Here is a 23,985-nt window from a genome sequence, read left to right as displayed (position 1 = left end):
GTAGTTCAAGTGGCGTGTCTTCTTCGCTGGCTGGCAACCCAAACGAACATGTAATAAATAAAAAATCTGAGCACACCAACTGCGTAAAAACACAACTCGTTTCAGCGGCACTGTCGGCGAAAAGCCCACACACTTCGGCATAATTTATACGGCGTATCGCAAAACTAGCGTTATGCTAACATCTATGCACACCCCCGTCTTGCATAAAAAGAAACAAAAACAAACAAAAAGACCGGAAGTACGTTTAGATCACGTGATTGCCTTCAGCCAATACCGGTGTCGCATTTTTTCTATACGTCATCATAAATCAAGAAATTGATATGGTTCAGCACACAAAATATCTGTCATGATAATGTGCATAATCTTAGTGGCCTAAAACGTAATCAGTGAAATTCCACGATGGTTTTTTCTGTTTGACGTGTGTGTGTGTTCATTTCATTGGGAACCCTGGTCTTTTAATGTTAACTTTTGGAAATTCGAAAGCACGCCATGTCGCATACCTCAGCTGTCAGACATCCGAGATTGCATGTTCAACATGTTTGCACTAGTAGTGTAGCCTATGATGAACAATGTTCCAGCCAACAGCTTTTTTTTTTTTCGAATAAAAAAAAAGAAAACATGTATTCAAAAAAAAAAAAGGAAAAGTGCTCAAGCTCACGAGGCACACGTGACGTATTTTCTTTCCAGCTTCCAGCACTTTCATCGGTACGAGAGAATGCAATTGTAGGGTGTGTCAAAACTTTGCTCATACTGGACAAATTCTAAAAATTCTTGCGGCAGTCAATTTGTGAGGCATTAAGCTCCTTTACTGAATCCATTCCATGGCTGCTTGGGAAAGTGTTGCAGGGCCTTTTCGAAGAAAGTAGTTGCACCCTTCGCATGCAATGGAATGTGTGGGAAAATTTTCATTCAGATGTGGCCATAAGTAGTACCATAAGCATGATGTGTAAACTCAAGAAGTTGCCGAAAATCATCTCTTGAGATCTAGACATTTTAAAGGTAAAAATGAATCCTCATCTAGTATATTCTTTTCAATTGTGAGAGCGTGAGAATCATGGTTATTTTGAGTTGTGACCTTGGTGAACTCCCAATGTGCAATGGCCAGCAGCCAGGGGACGTTTCCTTGGCAATGGGCTCTTTTTATTTTTTTTAGAGGGCACCTTGCGATCTTCCATTTCGCAGTGGCTGAGGCATTCACTGCAGCCAGCAGCCTAGAGCGCAGGACCCCCAAGGTGTCCAGAGGCCAGCACCGTCTGTTGGGCACCCCGGATTATTTAGCACCTGAGCTGCTCCTGGGACAGAAACATGGTGAGAATGTTTGCAGTGTGCCATGAAGCAAGGTGCTGTCTTTTTTTTTTCTATTTACGGAAAGCTTTGGAATGCAAGAAATTCCATGGAAATGAGAGGACCATAGCAAACAAAAGAGCTCGGTATAAAACAATAATGTGCAATAGACAAAACTAATATTCTCTTACCTATATGAAAAATTATTACCAGGCATAATTACATGAGCCAACTTCGCAATACCTTGGTTTGGGTGAATAGGTCCATGAGCAATAAATACGGGAGCCGAAACATCGTGCTTTTATTTGCTTTTAATAATTTTCAGTGTGTTGTTTTAATTGTTTTTATGAGTTGGTCATATCATTTGAAGAAACTTGAAAAGCCCAAACAACGAAGATGAAACTGAGTCCTCTTGTAATTGTTTTATTGTTATCGTTAGTGCTTCTCAAGCTTTCTCTAAGCCTACTGAAGTCATATTGTAAGATATTTAGCGCAACCTCGACTTTCGCAAACACTCACACGATCACTCACACAACCACCCGAGTAACACACAGAGCTTACAGCGCTCACTACCAACTGTTTATTGCACCGAACAGACCTTCTTATATACGTACAACAGAGTGCACAAAGCCAACAAAGAACAAAGCTGTGCATGTGAAAGTCTATGGAAATATGCTTGTTTTAACTAATATTTACGGTATAATCTCCTTACAACAGACCTCAATGATGAAGGGGATTTCGGTCTGTTGTAGAAGAAGTATGTAAAATCCAAATGCTGTTACAACAAACTTTTATATAAACATCTAATAGGTTGGTTGTAGCCTGAGAGAATCACCAGTCGTAAACAGATTTATTCTCAATGGGGAAATAAAAAATGTACTTTTCTAATATCATATTTTTAGTTTTTGTGGCCCTTTTTCTATCCAATTCAAAAGTATGTATTGCAGACGTATAAAAAGCATTTTTCAGAAAATCACAGCTCTGCTATTAGGAGCTACTTCATGTGTGCACCTGCATGCCGAAAGGTGCACATTTGGGGCTCCCTATCCGCACCACAGGGTGCCACCATTTTGAGCTCAAGGTAAAAGTATTTCGTAAAGGGCAATTAGCTCCTCTTTTCAGATAAAAGCTCACAAAAGGCAGATGTTTAAAATTTAATTCAAGATCTCCGATTGGCTGCTTTCTCCGTGTCGCTCAAGCCCGCCTCGCCATTGGCCCGATGTTCGCTTTGGGGTAGCGTCGTCTGCTTTATTTTCAGAAGACTTAATTCTATTTCCATTTCATTCCTCCAAGCATTGTCCCCATTCTATTCCCATTCCATTTCATGGTTGTGAAAATGTGGAGTGATTTTGGAGTCATTCCAATTTCGGAGTGGCAACACTGCTAGCAGCCCCCCTTGCAATGATGCCCCTTCACACCAGCACCCCTTTAACTGTAGGGGAGCGATCAGAAGTGATGCTTGAACCCAGCGGTGACGTCACTCTCACGAGGAGGATGAGGAAGAAAGGAGGAAGGACAGGGAAAATCACAGGGAGGTTAGTCACACAACGTATGGAGACAGGCTTTATAGGCTGCACTTTCAGAGGGGCGAGCTGCACAGGGGTCCTAACTTCAATGTCATTCCTGTGCATCATCAATGATTCAGCTGCCGGCCCCGCACCAGCAACGCTACGAACTTCACCGATGTGCCTAACCACACAACTTGTCGCTGAAGTCGCAGCTACGTCAAGGCAGTGCACCTGTGGCAAACTGTAAATACGACTCTCTAGTTATTATATACTAAAGCGTGTATGGGTGTGCTATATTTTGCTAGTTATTGCTTAAGTTTCTCATAGTCAAGTTTTTTCGATCATGAAGAATTTTTCGCTCGCCTTTGTTCCTCTGTAGTGTTCCATCTATAAAGACCATGACAGTGAGTGTAGAAGACAATGCTCACGGTAATGAAGGAGAGACGAAGCTTGCGGGGGAGGCGCTATGGTCGCTAGTGGGAGCAAACGCATGTCACATCGGCTCCGTCGATTTGTGAATGTTTCCGGAGGTTTTTCGAACTCTACCCTTGAAAGTGGCACACCATCGGACAGATGGTGTGCCACTTTCGAAAACCCACGGATACCAGCTTTTTGGGTGAGCGTGAGCTTTACGAGCTTTAAGGCTCGTAAACTGCAAGAACTATACGAGTGAGCGTCTAGGCCTAATAATGGTTGGGCCTGGCGCATACCGTGTCCAACTCGAAGACTGAAAGAACAGCCGAGATGGATGTAGACGAGGCAGGGACAGGGGAAGCCACGGGCCACAGAACTGAACAAACAAGAAGCGTTTCCACGAGTGAAGACGAAGGCGCTGACAGCGTTGCAGATGGCTGGATTGAAGTTACACGAAAAAAAAAGAGGACGCGCGAGCCAAAACAAGGTGGTGAGACAAGAAGACGCCCGTTCACCAAGCCCGATGCGCCTAGGCCGCCGAAGCATTGTCAGCAAGGTTCTACGAGCAAGCAAGATGCCCAGACTGCCCAGGGGCGATATCAAGGTAATCGTTCGACCGAGGAACGGGCTGAATATAAGGAGCACGTGCGGTGCGAGTCTTGATGAAGTGATACGCAACGGAGCAGAAGTGGGCGACGACGAGATGATCACGATCTGCCCCAACCCCACCCAAAACATTTTGATGATAAGCACAACGGAGGAAGGCACAGCGACGAAAATCGCCAAGATGAAGGTTTTGACTATCAACGAAAAGAGGTAAGAAACGAACGCATATGTTTCGGCGCCTGAGAATATCACAAAAGGAATCATATGCAATTTACCTCCTAAATATAATCAAGATCAGCTCGTGGAAGCACTGGTGAACACAAGAAACCCCTCTCTAACGTATGCGAAGAGGCTCGATAGTACGACAAACGTGATACTGCTCTATGAAGGAAACCAAGTTCCTTCCTGGGTTTACTTCAACAGCGTTATGATAAGAGTATCTCGGTACCAGAAGCAGATAGACTTCTGCAAGGAATGTGGCAGGCTTGGCCACAGACCTGACGTGTGGCCCAGACCAGATATCAAACTGTGCCCAATTTGTGGATTAAAGAACCCCATCAATGGACACGAGTGTACGCACCAGTGCCGAATATGTAGTGAGGCGCACCCCACGGTTGACCGGATGTGGAAGGCCAAATACAAGGTGCCGCACATAGTGAAGCAGAGAAGGTGGAAGGCCAGGTTCAGAGACTTTCAAGAGTGAACCCCGTCACTATAGGATAGCAATGCTGGTGCGGTGGAAGGAGGCCGCCCTAGTCGCTCGAGATCTAGAACCCGCTCCCAACAGGTCATAGGTCGTTCAACCAGATCCGGATCCCCCTCGCCGTTAAAAGATGGAGCAAAAGTAGTAGTACGAGCAGAAGTCGGAATCGGTGCAGAAGCCGCAGCGAGAATCGACACCACCCCCAACAAGACATAGGAGGGGCCACACCTGGTGGGAAACAGAAAGGGCCGCGCAAAATCACCTGGCGTGACATAGTCACGGGAACAACGGCGGACTCCGCACAGGGGCACCCTCTCTCCGGCCGCCCATGGGCAGCCGCGGACCCCGGCCTGGCAACGAGGATGGAGAACATGAAGAAAGAGAATAAGGAGCTTAGACAAGAGTTGGCCAAGGCTAGAAAGCAGAATGAAAAATCAACGCGGAAAATTGAGGAGCTACAACAGACACCGAACGAAATCCTCAAGCGAATGGGAGGACACCCCGCAGAAACCCCATTTTCTGGCGCCTCCTCGTCCCATGAAGCTGCCGATGAACGCGACACAACTTCAGCAGTAGGAGACGGGGACACGGACATGGGCTGTGGAGGTGAATATGAAGCGCCGGTGGTGGTGGGCTTTAAGCGTAAGAGCCGAAGCGATTCTCAACAGTTTGAAAGCACTGAAAATCACGCGCAAGAACCGAAGCGGGCACGACCGGCAGGCCGAAAAATAGACGTGATCGAAGAAATGGTAGACAAACTAATCAACATGACAGAGCGACTATTTGAGACGCTCCTCATTCGGCTGAACGAGTCTGACGCCGAAAGGAACGCACAGTATGCCGCGGTCAATAACCAACTTGCACACGTGAATAAGCGCATCGAATATCTGGTATGCAGGACGGCGCAGTTGCAGCAACAGGGACAAGGCCACGACGAGTTGGGAGGGGACGCATCGACCATTCTGAACAGAAGCAGCAATGTCAACACCACCCACCCTGAAAAAGGAGGGACGCACGGACAGTCGCGCTCCCCCAACGTCTTTGGACGCAACCATGGCTGCGTCCCGCAAGTTTGTCAGCAGACGCACTGTCTGGCAATGGAACTGTAGGGGCTTCAAAAACAAAAAAGCTACAATGGTGCAATATATGAAAACTCTCTTGAAAAGCAAACTTCCCGACGTGATTGCTTTGCAAGAACCTTTCGACCGGGCTCAGCTACCAGGCTATGTAGCATGTGGCTCTCCATGTGAATGCATGCGGAAGGACATAAAGGTGTGCCCTAGTTAAGAGAGGGACGACCTTTATCGACCATTCACTTGATATCAGCGAGGAGTCGGACATAGACCACAACCTGATTGAGGTTGTGCCCTGCATTGGAAACTGGAAGACCGGCCTATTCGTGCTTAACGTGTACAGCCCCACTTCAAAAAGGGGCCTCACGCACAACTTTGGTGCCCTTTTTCGTGAAGCGATGGTGAAGGCCGCCTCCAGTCCCCTCTTAATCTGCAGAGTTTTCAATGCACCGCACACGCAATGGGGATATGGAGCCGACTCGCCCAAATGGAAGAGGCTAGCCGAACTGATGGACGAGCTTGGCTTGGTTCTACTCAATGAACCGGCATCGCACACCCGGATTGGACAGGGCGCGTGCCGCGACACGTCCTCTGATCTGTCCATTTGGTCAGATGCGGGCGCGATCACCAGGTCGAACACCTTCGAGGATCTGGGGAGCGACCACAGAGTCCTGTGCATGACAATGAGAGAGGATAGAGGCAAAATGGACGGCTGCCAAAAAGCTAGAGCCGTGGACTGCGACAAGTTTCGAGAGCAAAGAGTACGAGAGAAGCAGGAAGGGCCGATCGAGGATATCGGGGAATGGTGCAGGGAAGTACTCGCAGACGTAGAAAAAGCTACAAAAGAAATAGAATGGCCAGACAGGCGAAAAGAGCCTGAAGATGGAGACAGGCCCTGCGGAAGCGTCGACGACAGCGTTCCCGAGCCATCCAGGGTGGACAGCCGGCTTGCGCATCTTGTAGAGGCCAAGAAATCTATGCAGGGAAGAGCGAGTCAGCAGAAACTGAACAGGAAGATACGCAAGAAGATTGCCGAGATCAACCGAGAGATTGAGGCCCACTGCGTTCGACTGAATGGCAGAAGCTGTGCGATGTGATGGACGAAAATATGAGTGCAGGGCGCACATGGAAGATTCTCAGGCACCTGCTGAATCCAACCAGCACGAGAACGGCGACTCGTTCCCAGATGGCCAAGCTGCGACACACGTACAAAGACGACCCGCAGGCCTTCGTGGAGGAGATAATCCAGACGCACCTCACACGCCCTGGCAGGTGGGAGTCACATGGAATACTGTGGGGCTCCCAACGAGGAACTAGTTGCGTAATTTTCCATGCAGGAAATTAGAGCAGTCCTCTAGCTACTGAAGACTTAATCGGCGCCTGGTCCTGACAAAATCACCAACTGAATTCTGAGGAACCTGAATGATGACGCCATCGAGAAGCTACGTCAGTATATCAACGCATGCTGGAAAGAAGGCCGTATTCCAGAAGAATGGAAGACAGCGGATGTCATACTAATACCCAAGCCAAATAAACCGCTTGAGGTTCGAAATATGAGGCCGATATGTCTGACGTCCTGCGTCGGGAAAGTCATGGAGCACGCCTGCCTCAACAGAGTGACGACGATTCTTGAGAAGCAGGATGCCTTCGGCACTCACATCATCGGCTTCCGCAGAGGACTTTCAACGCAAGATGCTATGCTGCAAGTCAAGGAACAGGTCATTAACGCACCAAGCACGCACGTGCACGCCCTGCTCGGGTTAGACCTCAAAAGCGCCTTCGATACAGTAAAACATGCTGCCATTTTGGACAAGATCAGCCAACTAGGTCTTGGTTCAAGGTTCCACCGGTACGTCAGCAGCTTCCTGACCGGACGCAAGGCGACGGTGAAGGTCGACGGTGCCCCACCACGAACAGTTGACATGGGGGTGCGGGTACACCACAGGGCTCGGTGCTCTCTACCATGCTTTTCAACCTCATCATGATCGGACTACCAGACCGTCTCGACGCAATAGAGGGCATCAATGACACGATCTATGCAGACGACGTGACCGTGTGGACCACAGCGAATACGAACGTTGGTGAAATGCAAGAGAGAATGCAGCAGGCCGTCCGGGCCGTGGAGCGGCACCTCGAAGGCACGGGACTCGTCTGCTTTCCCGATAAATCGTAAATACTCCTGCATAGACCACGCAAGAAAGGACCTTACCCGCAGGCTGTGCTGGACGCCCGTCGCTTGAAAATCCGCGTCATTACGAAGATGGGGACCCAAATACCAACGGTGTCCAAAATACGAGTGCTCGGCCTGTGGCTGGAAGAGAACGGTGCGAACCACGAGCTGGTAGTACGACTGCAAAAGAAAGTGGCCGCCGCAATGCACCTTGTGCATTGGGTAGCGAAAAAAAGAAAAGGGCTAAAGGAACACAACGTGACGAAGTTAATACATGCGTACGCGCTGAGCCAGATAGCGTATGTCGCCGCGTATGCCGACTGGAACAGAAGTGAAACCGAGAAGCTGAACGCGGCGATTCGTCGAGCGTTCAAGGTAGCCCTGGGTGTGCCCCAGTACACGGAAACCCGTAGGCTTTCGGAGCTGGGTGTGCACAACACCCTTGACGAGATAGCAGAAGCGCAGAGGATCGCGCAGCTCAAGAGGTTGTCTGGCACAAGAATGGGAAGACGCATTCTCGATCTGCTCGGGATTCAATATCATGAGGCGCGTGGACTGAAGGAAGCATTGCTACCGGAAGTCAGGGACGCCATACTGACATAAAACATCCCCAGGAACATGCACCCCGCTCACGACTTGCAACGACGCAAATGCAGAGCCGCAGCAATCCTGAAGGCGCATGGAAGCCAAGAGGGTGTCCTCTTCGTCAATGCGGCCAGGTATCCACTGTCAGCCGGCGGCGGCGATGGGGGACGCTCGGAACTCCCGCCGCTACCCGTGAACGAGCGAGGCAAAGTCGAGGCCCTAACACTACCAACACTGCTATTACTACAACAACAACGACTGCAGCGACAGCGGCAACATCAACAGCGAGTCCGGTCAGCGGCGGCGGGACCTGCTTTCTCTCTGGCGGTCCTGGATACAACAGGAAAGGTTCGGGTCACGGCATCAGCACGGCTGCCATCATCCGAAGCTGCAGAAGAAATGGCCATAGCTTTAGCGGTACTCCACAGCGGTGCAGATAATTAATAATGATAATGATTATTAATCATTATTAAATCAGCGATTCGGAGCTATATTAAAGGCTGGGTGTCCGAAGAGGTGGCAAGCATGCTTAACGCCAGAGCTGGGGACTTCGCGTCAGGCAAGATTACTGACAAGGCCCTCAAGTGGTTTCCCGCTCACATGGAGGACAGTGGAACTATCAACAACAGCCGTAAAACTAGCAGCAACAATGCCAACGGCCAAAGACTAACCGGCATCCCATCCAACCATAACGAGCGCGCCCACCTCATCGCAAGGCAGCTTACCTGCCGCGACGCAGCCACCCAGGGAGCAGCCGCCACCGTGGTTGGGAGGAGCACAGGCCGAGGCACGGTGGTGGCCACAGGCACTGGCAATGCCGAAATTACCACCCCACCACGTCCGTTGCTGCAGCAACTGAAGTTGGTGCAGAAGAGGCGAGACAACAGAGGTGCGCCGACTGCTATGAAGAAGAATTTCCTGCCACATACCACGACGGGCTTGCGCACTATAGGAAAGACCAGAAGAAATTTTCGCAACCCCACGTGCGCCTGGACAGGTCGCAGGCGGTCCTGAGAAGGCTGCAGATGGGCACGTTCACCAGCCCCCTACCATCTGCACCGCTTATGGCCCACGCTGCACCCATCGCCTGGCTGCCCGTGGTGCGCGCATGAACGGGCCGATATGGCACATATACTTTGTCAATGCAAAAGAGATGAAGATAGGCCAGGAGAAAGGATGATGTCAACTGAGGGACCCACTGAAATGGGGCACTTTGCTGAGCGATGGCAAGCCACCTTTCTCAGCGAGGCCCTTGAAGACCAGGTGCGGGCCGTCCAGCGGGCCAGGGCTGTCGCCGAGAACCTCAAAAGATGTTCCTCGAACGATGTGTCCCTGGCAGCCTAGCCCCGGGCACAGCAACAATCGTTGGGCAAATAAAGTTTATTCAACAACGGAGCTTGCTGAAAGGGCCATGGCTGGACCTTCAGTCTTGTTGGTGTTTACTTTCGAGAGGCAATCTAAAGTATCCACCTGTGCCGGTCCGAGTTGTTTGTTTCTTATCGTTGTAGGCTCGAGTGACACGACTCTGAATTGATAGTATGAGCCATCACTTATTTAAGTGTTTCTGCTGTATTAAACACCTGTAGGAATCTGCAAGCATCGCAGGAAATTCCATGGGTCTAAACTTCTTCGAGGTAACTGTGCTCTTGAAGGCGACAGAGTGTCATTAGTGAGATTGAGTAGCCCACCGATGATAACATCACTGGAATGTATTTACTCGAGGCCAAACAGCTCCTGGATATATTTAAACAAGCCAAGATTACTTGTAATGGCTGTTTTAGAAATATTTTTCTTCGCCTTTGCTTGATTGATTTTGGATTTGCTTTATGAAGACTGGCAGTAAAATTATCAATGTTGGGCCGTTCAAGGTACCTGTGATGTTTACGAGGACTGTGAGGCGGCAGCAGTGGGAGGGAATAGATAGAAGTTGACCCTGTTTATGCGCTGCCAGTACACAAGCTTCGTCAGGCTTCGCCTCGTGTGTGTCGTTGGTTTCCTCAGTCTATGTCGATTCTCGAACACCGGCGGCTGATTTTGTTTTTTACCATTTGTAAGTCTCCTGAAAATATCCAATGTGATGGATGCACTCCGTGTTGTAGCTAAAGCTAATTTCTCTGTTGCCAGCCAGTGCAGTGATGCATTACACTGGTAATGGCATGAAGTTGTTGCATAAGGGGTTACCAGGTGATAAAGAAAGGGGTGAGGCTCTGCGATAGTCGGCCACACCCTGTACACCAGTGCTCCTGGGCTGCTTTCCCCTGCAGGGGTGTCTGCTTGTGCAAGCATTTGGTGTACAGACCTAATGGAGGGCCCCCTCCCTCCCTCGTTGTGTGTCTGGGGAAAATGGGTGCTGTTTCAACAAAGACCCTCTAGCAGGGGACCCCTTTTGCTTTGTGTCACTTGTCCTCTCTCATCTTTGCTATTTGTCTTCGCTGGTAACAACTTTGTGTGAAATAACCAATGCCCAAGGTCAAGGGCGATGGTCGCCCAAGGATTGGACGACCATGTATAGCTTGTGTCTATTCTCTTTCATAGCATCCCCATGGTGGCTGACATTGCTAGGCTATCAGAATCAATTGTACATTTATGGTCTCCAGTGCTTCTGCGTAATAGTGGCAACACTGCTGAGTCTTGCCACTTCTTTGCCAAAACCGAAAGAAATGTTTTCTTGTGGTCTTATCATCCGTTATACAGATCCTGAGAAAATGGTTCTTTCTCTGCTCTCTGTAGCAAAGCGCTATAGGACCTGGATACAAAGCCATGAAGATGACGAGCGGTGACATCTTGCTTGAAGTATGCGACCATGCAGAGTATTGAAAAGCTCCCAAACCCGGTGGCATTTGGTGGTGTCACTAACTCCTCATTGATAGAGGAACGAGGAGTGATCTCTTTAACAGACTTGAGCGAAAGAGAGCTTCCTGAAGGATGGAAAGACCTAAATGGTATCCACATGAGGACATCCTAACCAGGTCCTCTACTGTCGTGCCAGACTTACTTAAACTGAATGTGGCAATTACAAGCACACCTGTGGCAGCACACTGCAGTGTCCTAACTGGAATGGTGAACAAGTGGCATACTCTAGAGCTTGCCCCTACATGGAGAAAAAGAATCATTACCATGGAAAAAAAACATGTCCTATAAGTCATACAAGCATGTTTTATTCATTATAGACACCACTTTATAATTTTTTAAGTGTGAGCATTCCTTTCATGACCATTTATCAGAATAAGCATTGCTTTCTGGTGGTCCCGCTAGAGATCATGTTATTTTACTTTGTTCGCTCTTTTGCACATGCATGGGGGTTATGAAGCATATTTAACACTAAACAATAAAACAATAAAGTTAGTTGCTACTGTGTGCTTGTATATGTCCATGTATTTGTGCCATCAATTCCACTTTAGGCACGTACCAAATAGCCTGACAGCAAGCACTACTGAGGAAATGTTACGCAGAATTTGCGACTCTTTTACAGCAGTTAACCTGGTTATCACAGGGAAGCAGTATGCGCTGCCAAGCTAGATGGGAGAGTTGACAAAAGTTTTTATCTGGTATACAGATGAGGCAGAAGGATGGAACAAGGTGGAAGGCAAGCAAGCTTATTCGTTACCTAGGGAGAAAACTTAGAACACCAAGCTAAGTTGTTCAATGCACATTTTAACATGTATCCAGCTCATCACACTTCTAATACATTGCAAAGGTACAAAACAGGAATGAACAACAAACACACAAAGAAACGAGGTATATAACCAGCGATTCTGCTCGGCAGAGTTACACTGGCATGGCTAAGCTGATTTCGATTGGGTAACATCATCATCAGCCTGACTATGCCCACTGTGGGGCAAAGGCCTTTCCTATGTTCTAATCAAACCAGTCCTGTGCTTGCTCCAGCCTCGTTAAAGCTGCCAGCTTCCTAACCTCATCGGCCCACCTAAATTTCTGTCTCCCCCTCGCGTATTTGCCTTCTCTTACCCTTCATGACCAGTTACCCTTCATGACCAGTGATCCTACCTACGCACTACGTTTCATTCCTATGTTCATTTCTTCATCTTGATTGCAGCTATGATGTCCTTCACTCCTGTTTGTTCCCTGATCCACTATCCTCTCTTCTTGTCTCTTAAGGTTACACTTTACATGTCCCTTTCTATCACTGGCTGTGTCGTCCTCAATTTAAGTTTAAACCTCAATTTTATTCTAACCCTGCAGATTTCTACTCCATAGGTAAGGACCTGTAAGATGCAGTTATCATATACCTTGAAATGGGCCATTATAATTTCACTTTTTAAACATAGCCTGTTTCATGTTGTAAGGTGCCTCTGTAAAGAAAAAAAAATGATGAACCACCACCTGTCCATCATGTGGAGCCAGCTGTGCCAAAATTGCCCAATTTGCTTGCCTCTTTATCGGTTTATTGTTGCATCACATCATGCTCTTTTCACCTATGTGCTTTTCCTGCTTACATTTGGCCTAACCTAAGTATCTACATCGCAGTGTGTGCTTGTGACTTTCATTGTAGACAGCTTGGCATTTTTTGTTGCTGCTCATTTGTTTTGTGAGAAAGTAGTATTAATTAGAGACAATTACTAAGTATACCGTAATAAAGCCACGTAAGCCATATAGCTTAGCCTCCGTTCACTGTAATTGTCTTTATACACGTGAAGATTCGAATGTGGAAAAGCTTGATATTTTAATGATGAATACAAGTTGTGTTGCACAGAGATATTGTATGATCCAAGTATGATCCTAAGGCTGAATGCCGATGTACGAATTGGATGTGCCTTTACCATAGCATCAGCGAGGTTTCATGGTCGGCATTCAGTGCTTGCGGGTACATATTGCCGCATTGTCTCCTCTTGTTTTGTTATCACCCCGTTTTACTGTCAGTAATTCTCAGTGCAAACCACACCGACACTGTTTGAGAAGCTTCGGGACAGCAGTAGATCATTTTGTCAAGCTTATGCCCACTTTGTAAACAGTAGAGTTTATTCTGGAACCTACGTCGGCGCTAGCGATATTGCTAGAATATTCGATGTCAAGTGTATAACTGCTGACACACCTCACCGCTTGTCAGTTGATCAACAGCCGACACTCTGTTCGCTGCTATCAGTGCCAGTGTCTTACGTCCCTTTTGCGTGGCCACAAGTTCGGCCCGAATAAAGAGTTTCTTCTTCGACCTGGAGTATGCTCCCTTCGTTCACATCACAACGCTGTGACATCTGGTAGAGGTGCTGCTTCGTTCATGTACGGGACCCTCCCGCAAAGCCCTGAACCCAGCCCATGTCGCGAAGAAGACACTGATGCCAGCCACGAGCACCAAACAAGCCGCAGGCAGCAGGATTTACCACCGGAGTACGGGCCTCTACAAGACAAGCCTCGGAAAACCAAGCCCGTGACCTCAACCGCGGCATTGATGACAACTGCTGCGCCACAGCCGGTGATAGTCATGCAGAAGCCAAGGCAACCACCGATTTTCCATGGGCCATCGTTTTAAGACCCGGAGACCTGGCGTGAGACCTACAACAGAGTGGTCGCCCTCAACCACTGGGACACGAAAGAGAAGCTCTGCCGCGTCTACTTTATCTGGAAACGCGGCTAGGACCTGGTTCGAGAATCGGGAGTCTGTCCTTCAAAGCTGGGATTTCTTCTGCGGCGCATTCCTGCAAACATTCACAAGCATGGCTCACAAAGAGAAGGCCGCTGCATTGCTGGAGACCCGGGCGCAGCTGTCCTATAAAAGTGTTACCATTTTCACAGAACAAGTGACCGGCCTCTTCCGCCACGCTGACCCCAACATGTCTGCTCATGTGAGGAGTCAAGCAAGAACTCTTCACCTTGCTGATCAGTAATCCCCCAAAGATAGTCGCCGAATTCATTTCGGTAGCATCTGCGATAGAGAACACACTCGAGATGCGGACCTGGCAATACAACCGTAACTTCTAGTCTACAAGCTACGTCGACATCCGAGCGCTGGGAACCGCCGACCTGTGTGAGACGTTCTGAGCGATTGAGCAAGAAGAGATGCGACAATTGCTTCCTTCAGCGCAGCCTCACAAGGACTCCATCACGGACGTCGTACGCCAAAAGTTAAGCAATCACTGGGCATTCTTCAGCCTCTAGAGCTGCAGCCGCAAGCCATGAGCTATGCTCCTGCAGCGTGCTGTCACGCCCGGCCTCCACGACAAGGCCAAGATGCCACCCCGCTGCACTTCCATTGCCAGATGCCATCGTTGTCACCAAGACCACCAATATCCTGCCATTCGCCTGTAGGCAGTGCAGCGCGTGGAGGAAAACTGACAATCGCCATGCACCTCACAACCGCCCGCTCTGCTGCCACTGCGGAGAGGCCGGTCACACCTACAGCCATAGCCAGTACTGACAGCTGGGTCTACGGGGCTTCGACATCAACACGTCATGTGCACAACGGGGCAAAAGATTGCATGACATTGCCAACTACCTTGTGGGAATGCAGTCGACACCCTGGCGATTTTACCACTCATTGTCCCCAGGTTGCTACATGTTACCGCAACGCCGCTAGTACACCAGCCCTACTCGGGGCCATTCGCCGAGCCCATACTCGTGAAACTAAAGGCAGCAAACGATGGAGGTACGGTTGCTGTACAACACACTGTCAAAGATCCTCCGTTGCTGACGACACCACCGCGACGAAACCTTGAGATTCTGCTGCAACGCCAACTTAATCTCGATGTCGAAATGTCACGGCCAGAAGACAACTTGATGACGTAATGTCAAAGCAGCGGTACAAACCATCCTAGCCATGATCCGACACCACGCCCCCACTTCAAGCGAAACGACGAACCAGCGACCTCGAGGTTCTCATTGACAGCCACAGCATCACACCTTTCGTCAACACCGGTGCCGACTATTCGGTCATCAGGGACACATTCCCCGCGAAGTTGAAAAAAGTTAGGATTGCTTGGGAAAGCCTTGAAATCCATACAGCTGGAGGTCACTTAGTTACGCCGGCAGGAATCTGCACAGCCAGAGTGACAGCAGCATTTATCCGGCAAGCTTCGTCGTACTGCAGTATTGCTCGTGAGATGTCATTCTCAGAATGGACTGCTTGAGCCTCCACGGTGCGATTATCGGTCTGAGAACAAGGTCTATAACACTATCTACAGAAAAAGCACTTCCGCCGCACACCTTGAATGTGCTGGAAGACCAAGTCACTATTCTTCCTCGCTCCAGCGTCATTATTTCCGTCGGCACTCAAGAATCAACAGATATGCAATGCGTCGTTGAAGGCGACCAGCACCTGTTGATCAACCGTGAAATTTGCGTTGCCAGAGGAATAGCCGAGCTGCGAGGAGGGAACGCAACAGTGATTCTCACGAACTTCAGCAGCGAGCACAAGCACTTGAGCAAAACTACGGTTGCGTACATCGAAGAGATACTGAAAGCCAGCCACGCTTTCGCGATCACTGATTCTGCCCGATCTACTCCAGCGACTCAAGCCCTTCAACTGACTTTTGATGCTAATTCAAGCCTTCCTACGCATAAAGAGGAACAGCTCCAAAACTTGCTTTTAGAATACAAGAACTGCTTTTCGTCGCCGCCAACAATTTGACAGACTCCTGTCGCGAAACATCGAATTGTAACAGAAGAAAATGCCAGGCCACTCTGTCAGAGCCCGTACAGTTTCGACGCGAGAACGCGAGCCCATAAAGAAACTAGTGGACGAAATGCTACGGGACGACATTATCCAGCTTTCAAAGAGTCCATAGTAAGAGGGTGCCAACACCCCCAGTAAAGCTGTTTGCGCTGCGTGGTGCACCTGATTCGCACATAGGCTGCATTTAGGGGGTCACAAATATTCAGCTGTAGGTGGCGTTTCGCTCGGGAGCGTTTCTTACCACTATCATCATCATGGTTTGAAGTTTGAAGTTTATTTTATTTCTTTCTGATACAGAAAGAGGAGTAAGAGCTAAAGGCCGTATTGCCTGACAGAGGCTCCTACTCCCATGCGCATTCGGCATGCGTGTACATGTTTGCATGCGATGCGAGTATTGTTATGCCTGCGAGTCGACAGTGAACGTCCGTGCCTCTGAAAAAGGCAATCTGTGTCAAGGCCAGCCCGCAAGTCCGCCTGACGTGAACAACTCAACGGCGTCAACAGGCGACGGCGCCTTTCTGGCGTGCACGTGCAGTGAGTCACCTCTGCAAGCGAGCCCGTCGAGTAAACGACCGGCGTCTTCCTGTCTGGCGGCTGACGCAATGCCTAGCGACGTCACTCGTCCTTGGGTGCAGCCACCTGCAGCGCAGCCTCTCCAGATTCGATGAGAAAGAATGACGCGGCCCAGCGGCGACCCCATTGGAGGAGTCTGACCTCATGACCAGCGGCGCTTCTGGTAGGACATTTGGGTTAGACCCGGTGCATATAAAAGAAGCCCTGCGGCGCGGCGCGATCAGCGGTCCTAGGTGAAAGCAGACATGTGTGTCATAGCAGACCCTTTTGAGAGCAGACCTATGTGTTAGAGAGGAGAGCTCGGCTCTTCGAGTCTCTGTCGGCCCCAGTGCCGAATTTGTAACGCCTCTGTATATATGCTGTACATAAACCTTGTTTAACTCACCGTCGTCTCGTCCGCTCGTCTATCAGCTCTGCGCAGAAGCAGTCGCGAGCTGAAAAACCTACTCTACCAAACGGCTGGTGGCCCTCCCGGCGGAGTTCGAAGCAGTGGCGCCTTCGGGACCGTGTTGGCGTCGCCGTCTTTCGAAACAGTGGTTGCAGCAGTGAGATTTCGAGGCGCCCTTCGTAACGTCGTCGGAGGCGCGCTTCGCAACAGTATACAAACAACAGAGCAACCAGACAAATCAAAACATGCATGTACATAATTGTCACTGCAAATAAAGCATTACAGGTAGACATCATACATGAAAACTTTTCATGAAAACAAAAATATCATACACACACTCCAAGAATATATACCTATACGCATTAAATTGTGATCTTTCAAATTGTAGCACAAACTGTATATGCGGTACATGTAGAAAATTAGACAGATATATTTTATTGATAAGTTATCGTGCAATGTAACAGAAAGTTCTTCATAAATTTTTTAAAGCGGGGTGCATGAAAATCTATATGATGTTCAACAATGTTCAATAGCCGGGGTACTTGATACTCAAGGTCCTGACGCTCGTAGTTAGTTCGCATAAGTGGTAGCATTCTCGTTTGGTGGGGTAATTGATATCGAGGGGGAGAAACGGTTAGTGTGTTGCACGGTTAGTGTGTAGCACCAGCAGTGACGCCTGGTGGGAAGCCTTGGTAGCGGCACACGTGAGATGAGTGGTTCTCTAATGGGGGGGTGGCGCATGGCGCAAATGGTTGCCTGTAGTGGTGGGTCTACGGTAGGCGGCATCGCGGGTTGTCTGCCATGGGTTCTCGTGATAACTCAAGCATTGGGAAATCAACATTATAACAGTTAGGCTAACAATATCATCGATCTAAAAGTAGTTCGATAAATGTGCGTAGTTTTGGTTTGTTCCGACCGCGTCTGCCCTTTCCCTTCACTCGAAAAGCGTGGCACTCTCTCAACATTGAGACCCCACACTGGCACCAATGTGGGGCTCTTGGAGCTTGGTTTGAGCAAGGTTTCGTACAAGCTTGTGTTTGAGCTGGGGTAGAGTAGGCTTAGGGAGACTTTCGTTGCTAGCGTCAGCGGTGTGCTTTTAAGAGCAAGCAGATCGGTTGTTGCGACGAGTTTGAACTTGTCGGCACGTTGAGTTTTTTTTTTTTTCTGCTCGGAAGCTTTTTTTGTGTGGTTGGTTTTAAAGAATGTTGTTAAGTTGGGACAAGAGCCATGCGGTCTGCATCCTTGTGTAAGTAAAGCTGAAAGCACGTGAATCATAGGCCAAGCCCAAAGCGAGTGAGTATGGAAGCCTTGTGCAGGGATCCCATTCCTGCGCCAAAGTGCGCCAAACGAGATTGGCTGCGCCAACCTGATAAAATCGACGTAAATTGCGCCATACTGTCTATCTGCGCCATACTGTAACGCTGGGTGCACTTTGTGAGCGAACTTTGAAGTGTATGTGTGCTAGGTATAATGAGTGACATATGCCCTTCATGCGAAGGCAAGATTCATGAATCTGAGTCATGGCTTCTGTGTTCAGAATGCAAATGTAGTTATCATATTGGCTCATGTTCGGCGATTACTGACAACGCCTACAAAAAGAAATCTGCGGCTGCCAAAAAATCTTGGACATGCGTAGCATGCAAAGCGCCGACGCGTGTTGCACAGACCGCAGAAGTGCAGAACGGAGCAGTGGAAAAGAAGTTTGCCTCAGAGCTGGCGGAAATTCATCACAAGCTTACTGAACTACTGGGCATCAAAGTAAAGGTCGACGCCTTGTTAGAAATAAAAATAACTGTCGATAAAATTGAAGAATCGATGGAAGTTATGTCCAGTAAGTACGATGAAGTTCTTGCACAGATGGCAAAACAATCGGCAGAAATGTCAGATCTCAGAAAGCGGGTTATGAGGCTTGAAGCACAAGATAAACAAAAAGATGTGGAAAAACTTCAGCAGGAGTTGAACGAGTTAGACCAGTACAGCAGGCGTCTCAACCTCGAAGTGAATGGGTTAACTTATCACGAAAACGAAAACCTATTGGCGAAGCTCAACCAACTGGCAACTGATCTAAAGCTTCCACAACTTTCTGAGTCTGAGATCGAAGCCGCCCACAGAGTACCGTCAAGAAACGAAAGAACTCGAGAGAAGCCCAATACTGTGATAGTTCGATTTGCATCTCGCAAAACGAAAGAAAAATGGCTTGAAAAGAAAGGGGAACTGAAGAAAGCAAAGTCAGCTATATTCTTCAGTGAAAACCTAACGGCATACAACAAGAACCTCTTCTGGCAAATGAAAACTAAAGCACTTGAAAACAATTACAATTTTGCATGGCACAAGAACGGCAAACTTTTCGTGCGCCGAAGCCCGAATGATAGGTTGATTAGAATCGCAACTGCGCAAGACCTTGAAAAAATACGATGAAGTGAAAGATAGCTGACCACAAGAGATGACTGCTTTTTATTCGCAAACATGGCAACCAACTACTATGACGCCGAGGCCTTCCAAAAAGTTGCTTCACTGCACAAAAAACAGTTATCACTGATTCATCTTAATGCACAAAGCCTTCAAAATAAAAAAGAATCTGTTGACCTCCTTCTGAACAACTTGAATCACCGGTTTGACTTCTTAGCTTTCACCGAAACGTGGTCTATTGATAACCGTGATAACATACAGTTTACGAACTACAGTTGTGCATCAATCTGTAGGGAAAATAAACGCGGGGGTGGTGTGTCGATTTATGTTCACGAGAGCGTGAAATACAATATTGTCAAAGAATACACTGTAATATCGACGCATTTTGAATCTGTCATGGTAAAATGTCAAAGCCTTCTAGTAGCTGCTCTATATAGGCCCCCTTCAGGCGCTATGACTAATTTCCTAGATTTCATATATGAAATGCTTGAGTACTGTGAAAAAAGTGGCGCACGGGCAATTATTACCGGAGATTTTAACATAGATATGCTGTCCTCAAGTTGCAACAAGCAAAACTTTCTTGACCAAATGCTTTCTTTTGGTTATGAAAATACAATTTATGTAGCCACCAGGATTACACAATTAACTGAAACTGCATTAGATTTATGCTTCACGAACTGTAAAAATGAGGTATGCGCAGGGGTTTTGACAGCCGGAGTCAGCGATCATTTTCCAATTTTTGCATTTTTTACCTGGGCAATAAAACAACGAAGTCCAGTAAATCCTACGCATTATCGAAAAATTAACCAAGAAAATATCAAGGTTTTCCAAAACATTATCGCACGAGAGAGCTGGAATGGTGTTTACAATAACGCTGACCCTGTGAGCGCCTACGACATATTTATAACAAAGATAACAGAGCTTTACGATCTAGCCTTTCCTTTCGTGGCATACGAAAAACCCAAAAAGGCAAGAAAACCATGGATTGATGCTGCACTTCTAAAAAAGATGAAAGCAAGAGATAAGTTATTCACTGAATTCATAAAATCTAAACGCCTAAAGTAATTGATGGAGTTTAAGCAGGTCAGAAATAAATTAGCATCTGATATTAAAAAGGCCCGAATAAACTACTACGAAAATAAGTTTGCGAATATACTGAATGATCAAAAAGCTATTTGTAACACTATCAACGATCTTTTGCAACACAAGAATACGAAGACCATTTCTCAGGTTCAAATAGAGGGCAGATCTTATTCCGGTACTCAACTTGCCCATATGTTCAACGACCATTTCTTGAGATCAAGAGCTTCCGATACTTCAGTTGGTGCCGTCCAGCCTTATAAATCGTATATTACAGCATGCATCCCGGAATCCATTTTCCTAACTCCCACAGATGAATCGGAAGTAGCCTTGCTGATAAAGAATTTAAACAACAATTCTGCTGCTGGCTTTGACGGTTTAAAGGCTGAACCCTTGATAGCAGTTTCAGAGAATATTAGCGCACCTTTTTCCCATATCTGCAATCTTATCTTGAACACTGGATTGTTCCCGGACAAACTAAAAGTAGCTAAAGTGTCTGTTATCCACAAAGGTGGTGATGAAAATGACATGGGTAATTACAGGCCCATTTCTGTTTTGCCCATATTTTCCAAAATCATAGAACGTGTGATATATGTACGATTTGCAAATTTCTGTAGCTCAAAAAAAAAAGTAATTACAGAACATCAGTATGGATTTCAGAAGAATAAGTTTACTGAAAAAGCCCTACTATCTATTAAAGATAAAATAATCGATAATTTTGAACAAAAACGCCTCACAATCGGAATATTTCTTGACTTTAAGAAAGCGTTTGATTCTATTAAGCATGAAATTCTTCTACAAAAGATTACCGAATACGGAATAAGGGGCTCGTCTCTTAATTTAATAAGAAGTTACCTTAGTAACCGGTTCCAATATACTGATATGAAACACTCAAAGTCTGAAATGGGCAAGATAAATTATGGCGTCCCACAGGGCTCCATACTTCGGCCACTTCTTTTTCTATTATATATAAACGATATCGTAAACGTACCTCTAACAGCAGATATTACATTATACGCAGACGACACTAATGTATTTTTTTCCGGTCAGGATATCTCTAGTATAGAAAAACAAGCTAACCTTTGGCTTAACAATTTGTCTCTATGGTTGAAAATAAATCAGTTAGAAGTAAATATCAAGAAAACAAAGTACATTATTTTTCACCCTCGAAACCATTCCATTCTCCGTAATACGCAGCTGTCATTCAGAGGAGTTTCGATTGAGCGAGTTCAGACTCAAAAGTTCTTAGGCGTCATTTTTCACGAAACGTTGAACTGGTCTAGTCAGATAGATAAACTACGTACCCAGGTATCACGGTCCATTGGTGTGATTAGAAAAATTAGGTGCTTTCTACCACTTTGGGTGACAAAGCAACTTTACTACGCTTTAGTTTATTCCCGCATACAATACTGCCTGTTAATCTGGGGCTCGACAACAAAAACAAATAAAATTGGGATTCACCGACTGCAAAAAAGAATGCTACGTATAATCGAGAATGTTCCGCGTCGAACGCCTTCTGCTCCTCTTTTCCTTAAGCATGGAATCCTAACATTTGAAAATATCTTTCATAAAAAGCTAGCGACAGTCATTTACGATCAAATCAAATCAAACGCAGTTAAATTTCATGATGCTTACTCCCGGAAACTACCAATGTATAACTTTAGAAGAACCACCTATTACAGTGAGAGGACTCGGACCAACTACGGTAGACAAAAGCTAGCGCACCTTATTCCTTCGTTTTTAAACTCAAATACTATGGCCACCACCATAGTGAATGAAAGTCAATCCCCAGCAATTTTCAAAAAGAAGATACACGCTTATCTACTCATGCTTCAAACGTGATATGTCTTTTTTGTGTGTTAATGAAGTGCAACTCGTGTAGCTTTGCTGTAAATTTTTCACTTGCTCACAACTGTTCACAACTACGTTTTTTTGGGGGGGGGGGGATTTTAAAGGGCTTTTTTGTGTAAAGAGTGCATTTATAGATGTGTAATTATTTCTTATCTTTTCCACGCTCTACGTCTACACTTTGTATATTTCACTGTATTGAATCTATGTATTTATGCTCTAGACACTCATACTGAGTGTTGTGCATTATTGTGGTCTGGGTGGGGATCGGTGCATTGTCAGGCATTCAGTTGCCTTTTCACCACCCCTTTCCATTCAACCACTGGATAAGTGATGTATGTTTAAAACTATGATGATGAATAAACTTCAAACTTCATCTCAGGGGTCAGCAACCTGTGGTCCGCAGGCCACACGTGGCTTGCAGGGCAGTTTAATGCGGCTCCCTGAATGACGTCAGAAATCATGAAATCACTAGACACTCTGATTGCAGCAGTATTTAATTAACATTACTTAATGTTTTAATTACCAGAGACAGAGGTCGAGTCTAATGAGAGAATTCTTTACCTTCCTGCGAACATGCCGATGCCACCTAAAAAAATTGGCCGCCAGTACTTCTGTGGAGCAATGAAATTCAACCTCATTCTTCGGCGGGACCGCAATCAAAGCTCCGATGAGCGCAACTGTAGCAGAAGGGTAGAGATGTGTCACGGCTCATGACGGTGATTTCAGTGGTATTAGTTCTGCATTGGTTTACTCGCGTACACCAATGCCATATATATGTATTCTAATCGCAAACGAAACCCAGTTGCAGCCAGAAATACCGTACTTACTCTTGTATTGAACGTCGTTTATTTCTCTAAAAATCTGAGAAAAGTTGGGGGTGCGTTTATTATGTGGGGCAGATTCCATGAAAACTTTTTCAGCATGAACAAAAAATGCTGTAATGCAAAAAAAAAAAGTTAGGTTGCTTAGCTGTTCACTTATGCGTAGACTGTTCGAAAACATGTTTTTGTGTTGCCTTTTACCCATCTTCGGTGGTTGATAATGCTATCTTCAGCAAGCTTTCCTCACACCGCCCGCGCATGCCACAAAAGCGTTTTGGGGCTATCTTTTCTTGCAATTGTTTAACTGCAACAGTGGTATCGGCTGTGATCTCGAGGGGCGCCCAGAACCGTGCGCTACGACGCACTTTGCCAACTTCACGGCAACCTCCCACGATGACGCCGTTGTCATTGTAGCAAGTGACGAACATTCCTGCAAGCTACCCCCGAAACATCAAAGCAAACTGTCAATAACAAGATTAACGACAAAATATGACCGCCACCTCACTTCCCCATGAGATGTGTCTGTACGCTCGGCGAATAAGCGAGGCGAGTATAGGGGGCGCTACCATGTTGTTGAAATCGTCACGATCATTTCTGGGTAACAAGCAATTTTTCCTTGTTTTCCAGAAACCTGAGATGCGATAGTAACAAAGACACTTCTCGACAGCAAATCCTGTCGTCGCTCGAAAATAGCATGCATGTCGTTGGGCCTTAAAGTTTTGTATTTGCAGGAAGCGATCGTTGGTCGGCGCGGGCAGATTTGTGACCTTCACTTTCTCTCGCTCACTGTGTGCTTATCAGCTGCAATGTCTCTACACTTGCATCATTCGTGAACCCGGCTGTACTGCACAGATAAGGAAGACAGGGGACGTGCCACGCACAAATAGAAATAA

At 46.9% G+C, this 23,985-nt stretch overlaps 1 protein-coding gene across 12 annotated transcripts in view; it reads left to right on the top strand.

The window, feature by feature from the left end:
* The window catches only part of gwl (serine/threonine-protein kinase greatwall), a 517,662-nt gene that overhangs the window by 366,852 nt on the left and 126,825 nt on the right, over positions 1-23,985 (top strand). For 9 of the 12 annotated variants that reach the window (XR_012884867.1, XR_012884871.1, XM_037429392.2 and 6 more), the window contains one exon: positions 1,183-1,308. The exons of the other annotated variants lie outside the window; for them this stretch is intronic. Coding sequence is in view for 7 of the 9 variants with exons in the window: in XM_037429392.2 (XP_037285289.2) it covers positions 1,183-1,308 (126 nt within the window). In the remaining 2 variants the exon portion in view is untranslated. The remainder of the gene's footprint in view (positions 1-1,182; positions 1,309-23,985) is intronic. 12 annotated transcript variants of the gene reach the window in all.

Source organism: Rhipicephalus microplus, chromosome 1, assembly GCF_043290135.1.
Source record: "Rhipicephalus microplus isolate Deutch F79 chromosome 1, USDA_Rmic, whole genome shotgun sequence".
NCBI lineage: Eukaryota > Metazoa > Arthropoda > Arachnida > Ixodida > Ixodidae > Rhipicephalus > Rhipicephalus microplus.
The sequence above is the reverse complement of the archived record's forward strand: the minus strand, read 5'-3'. Positions and strand labels throughout refer to the sequence as shown.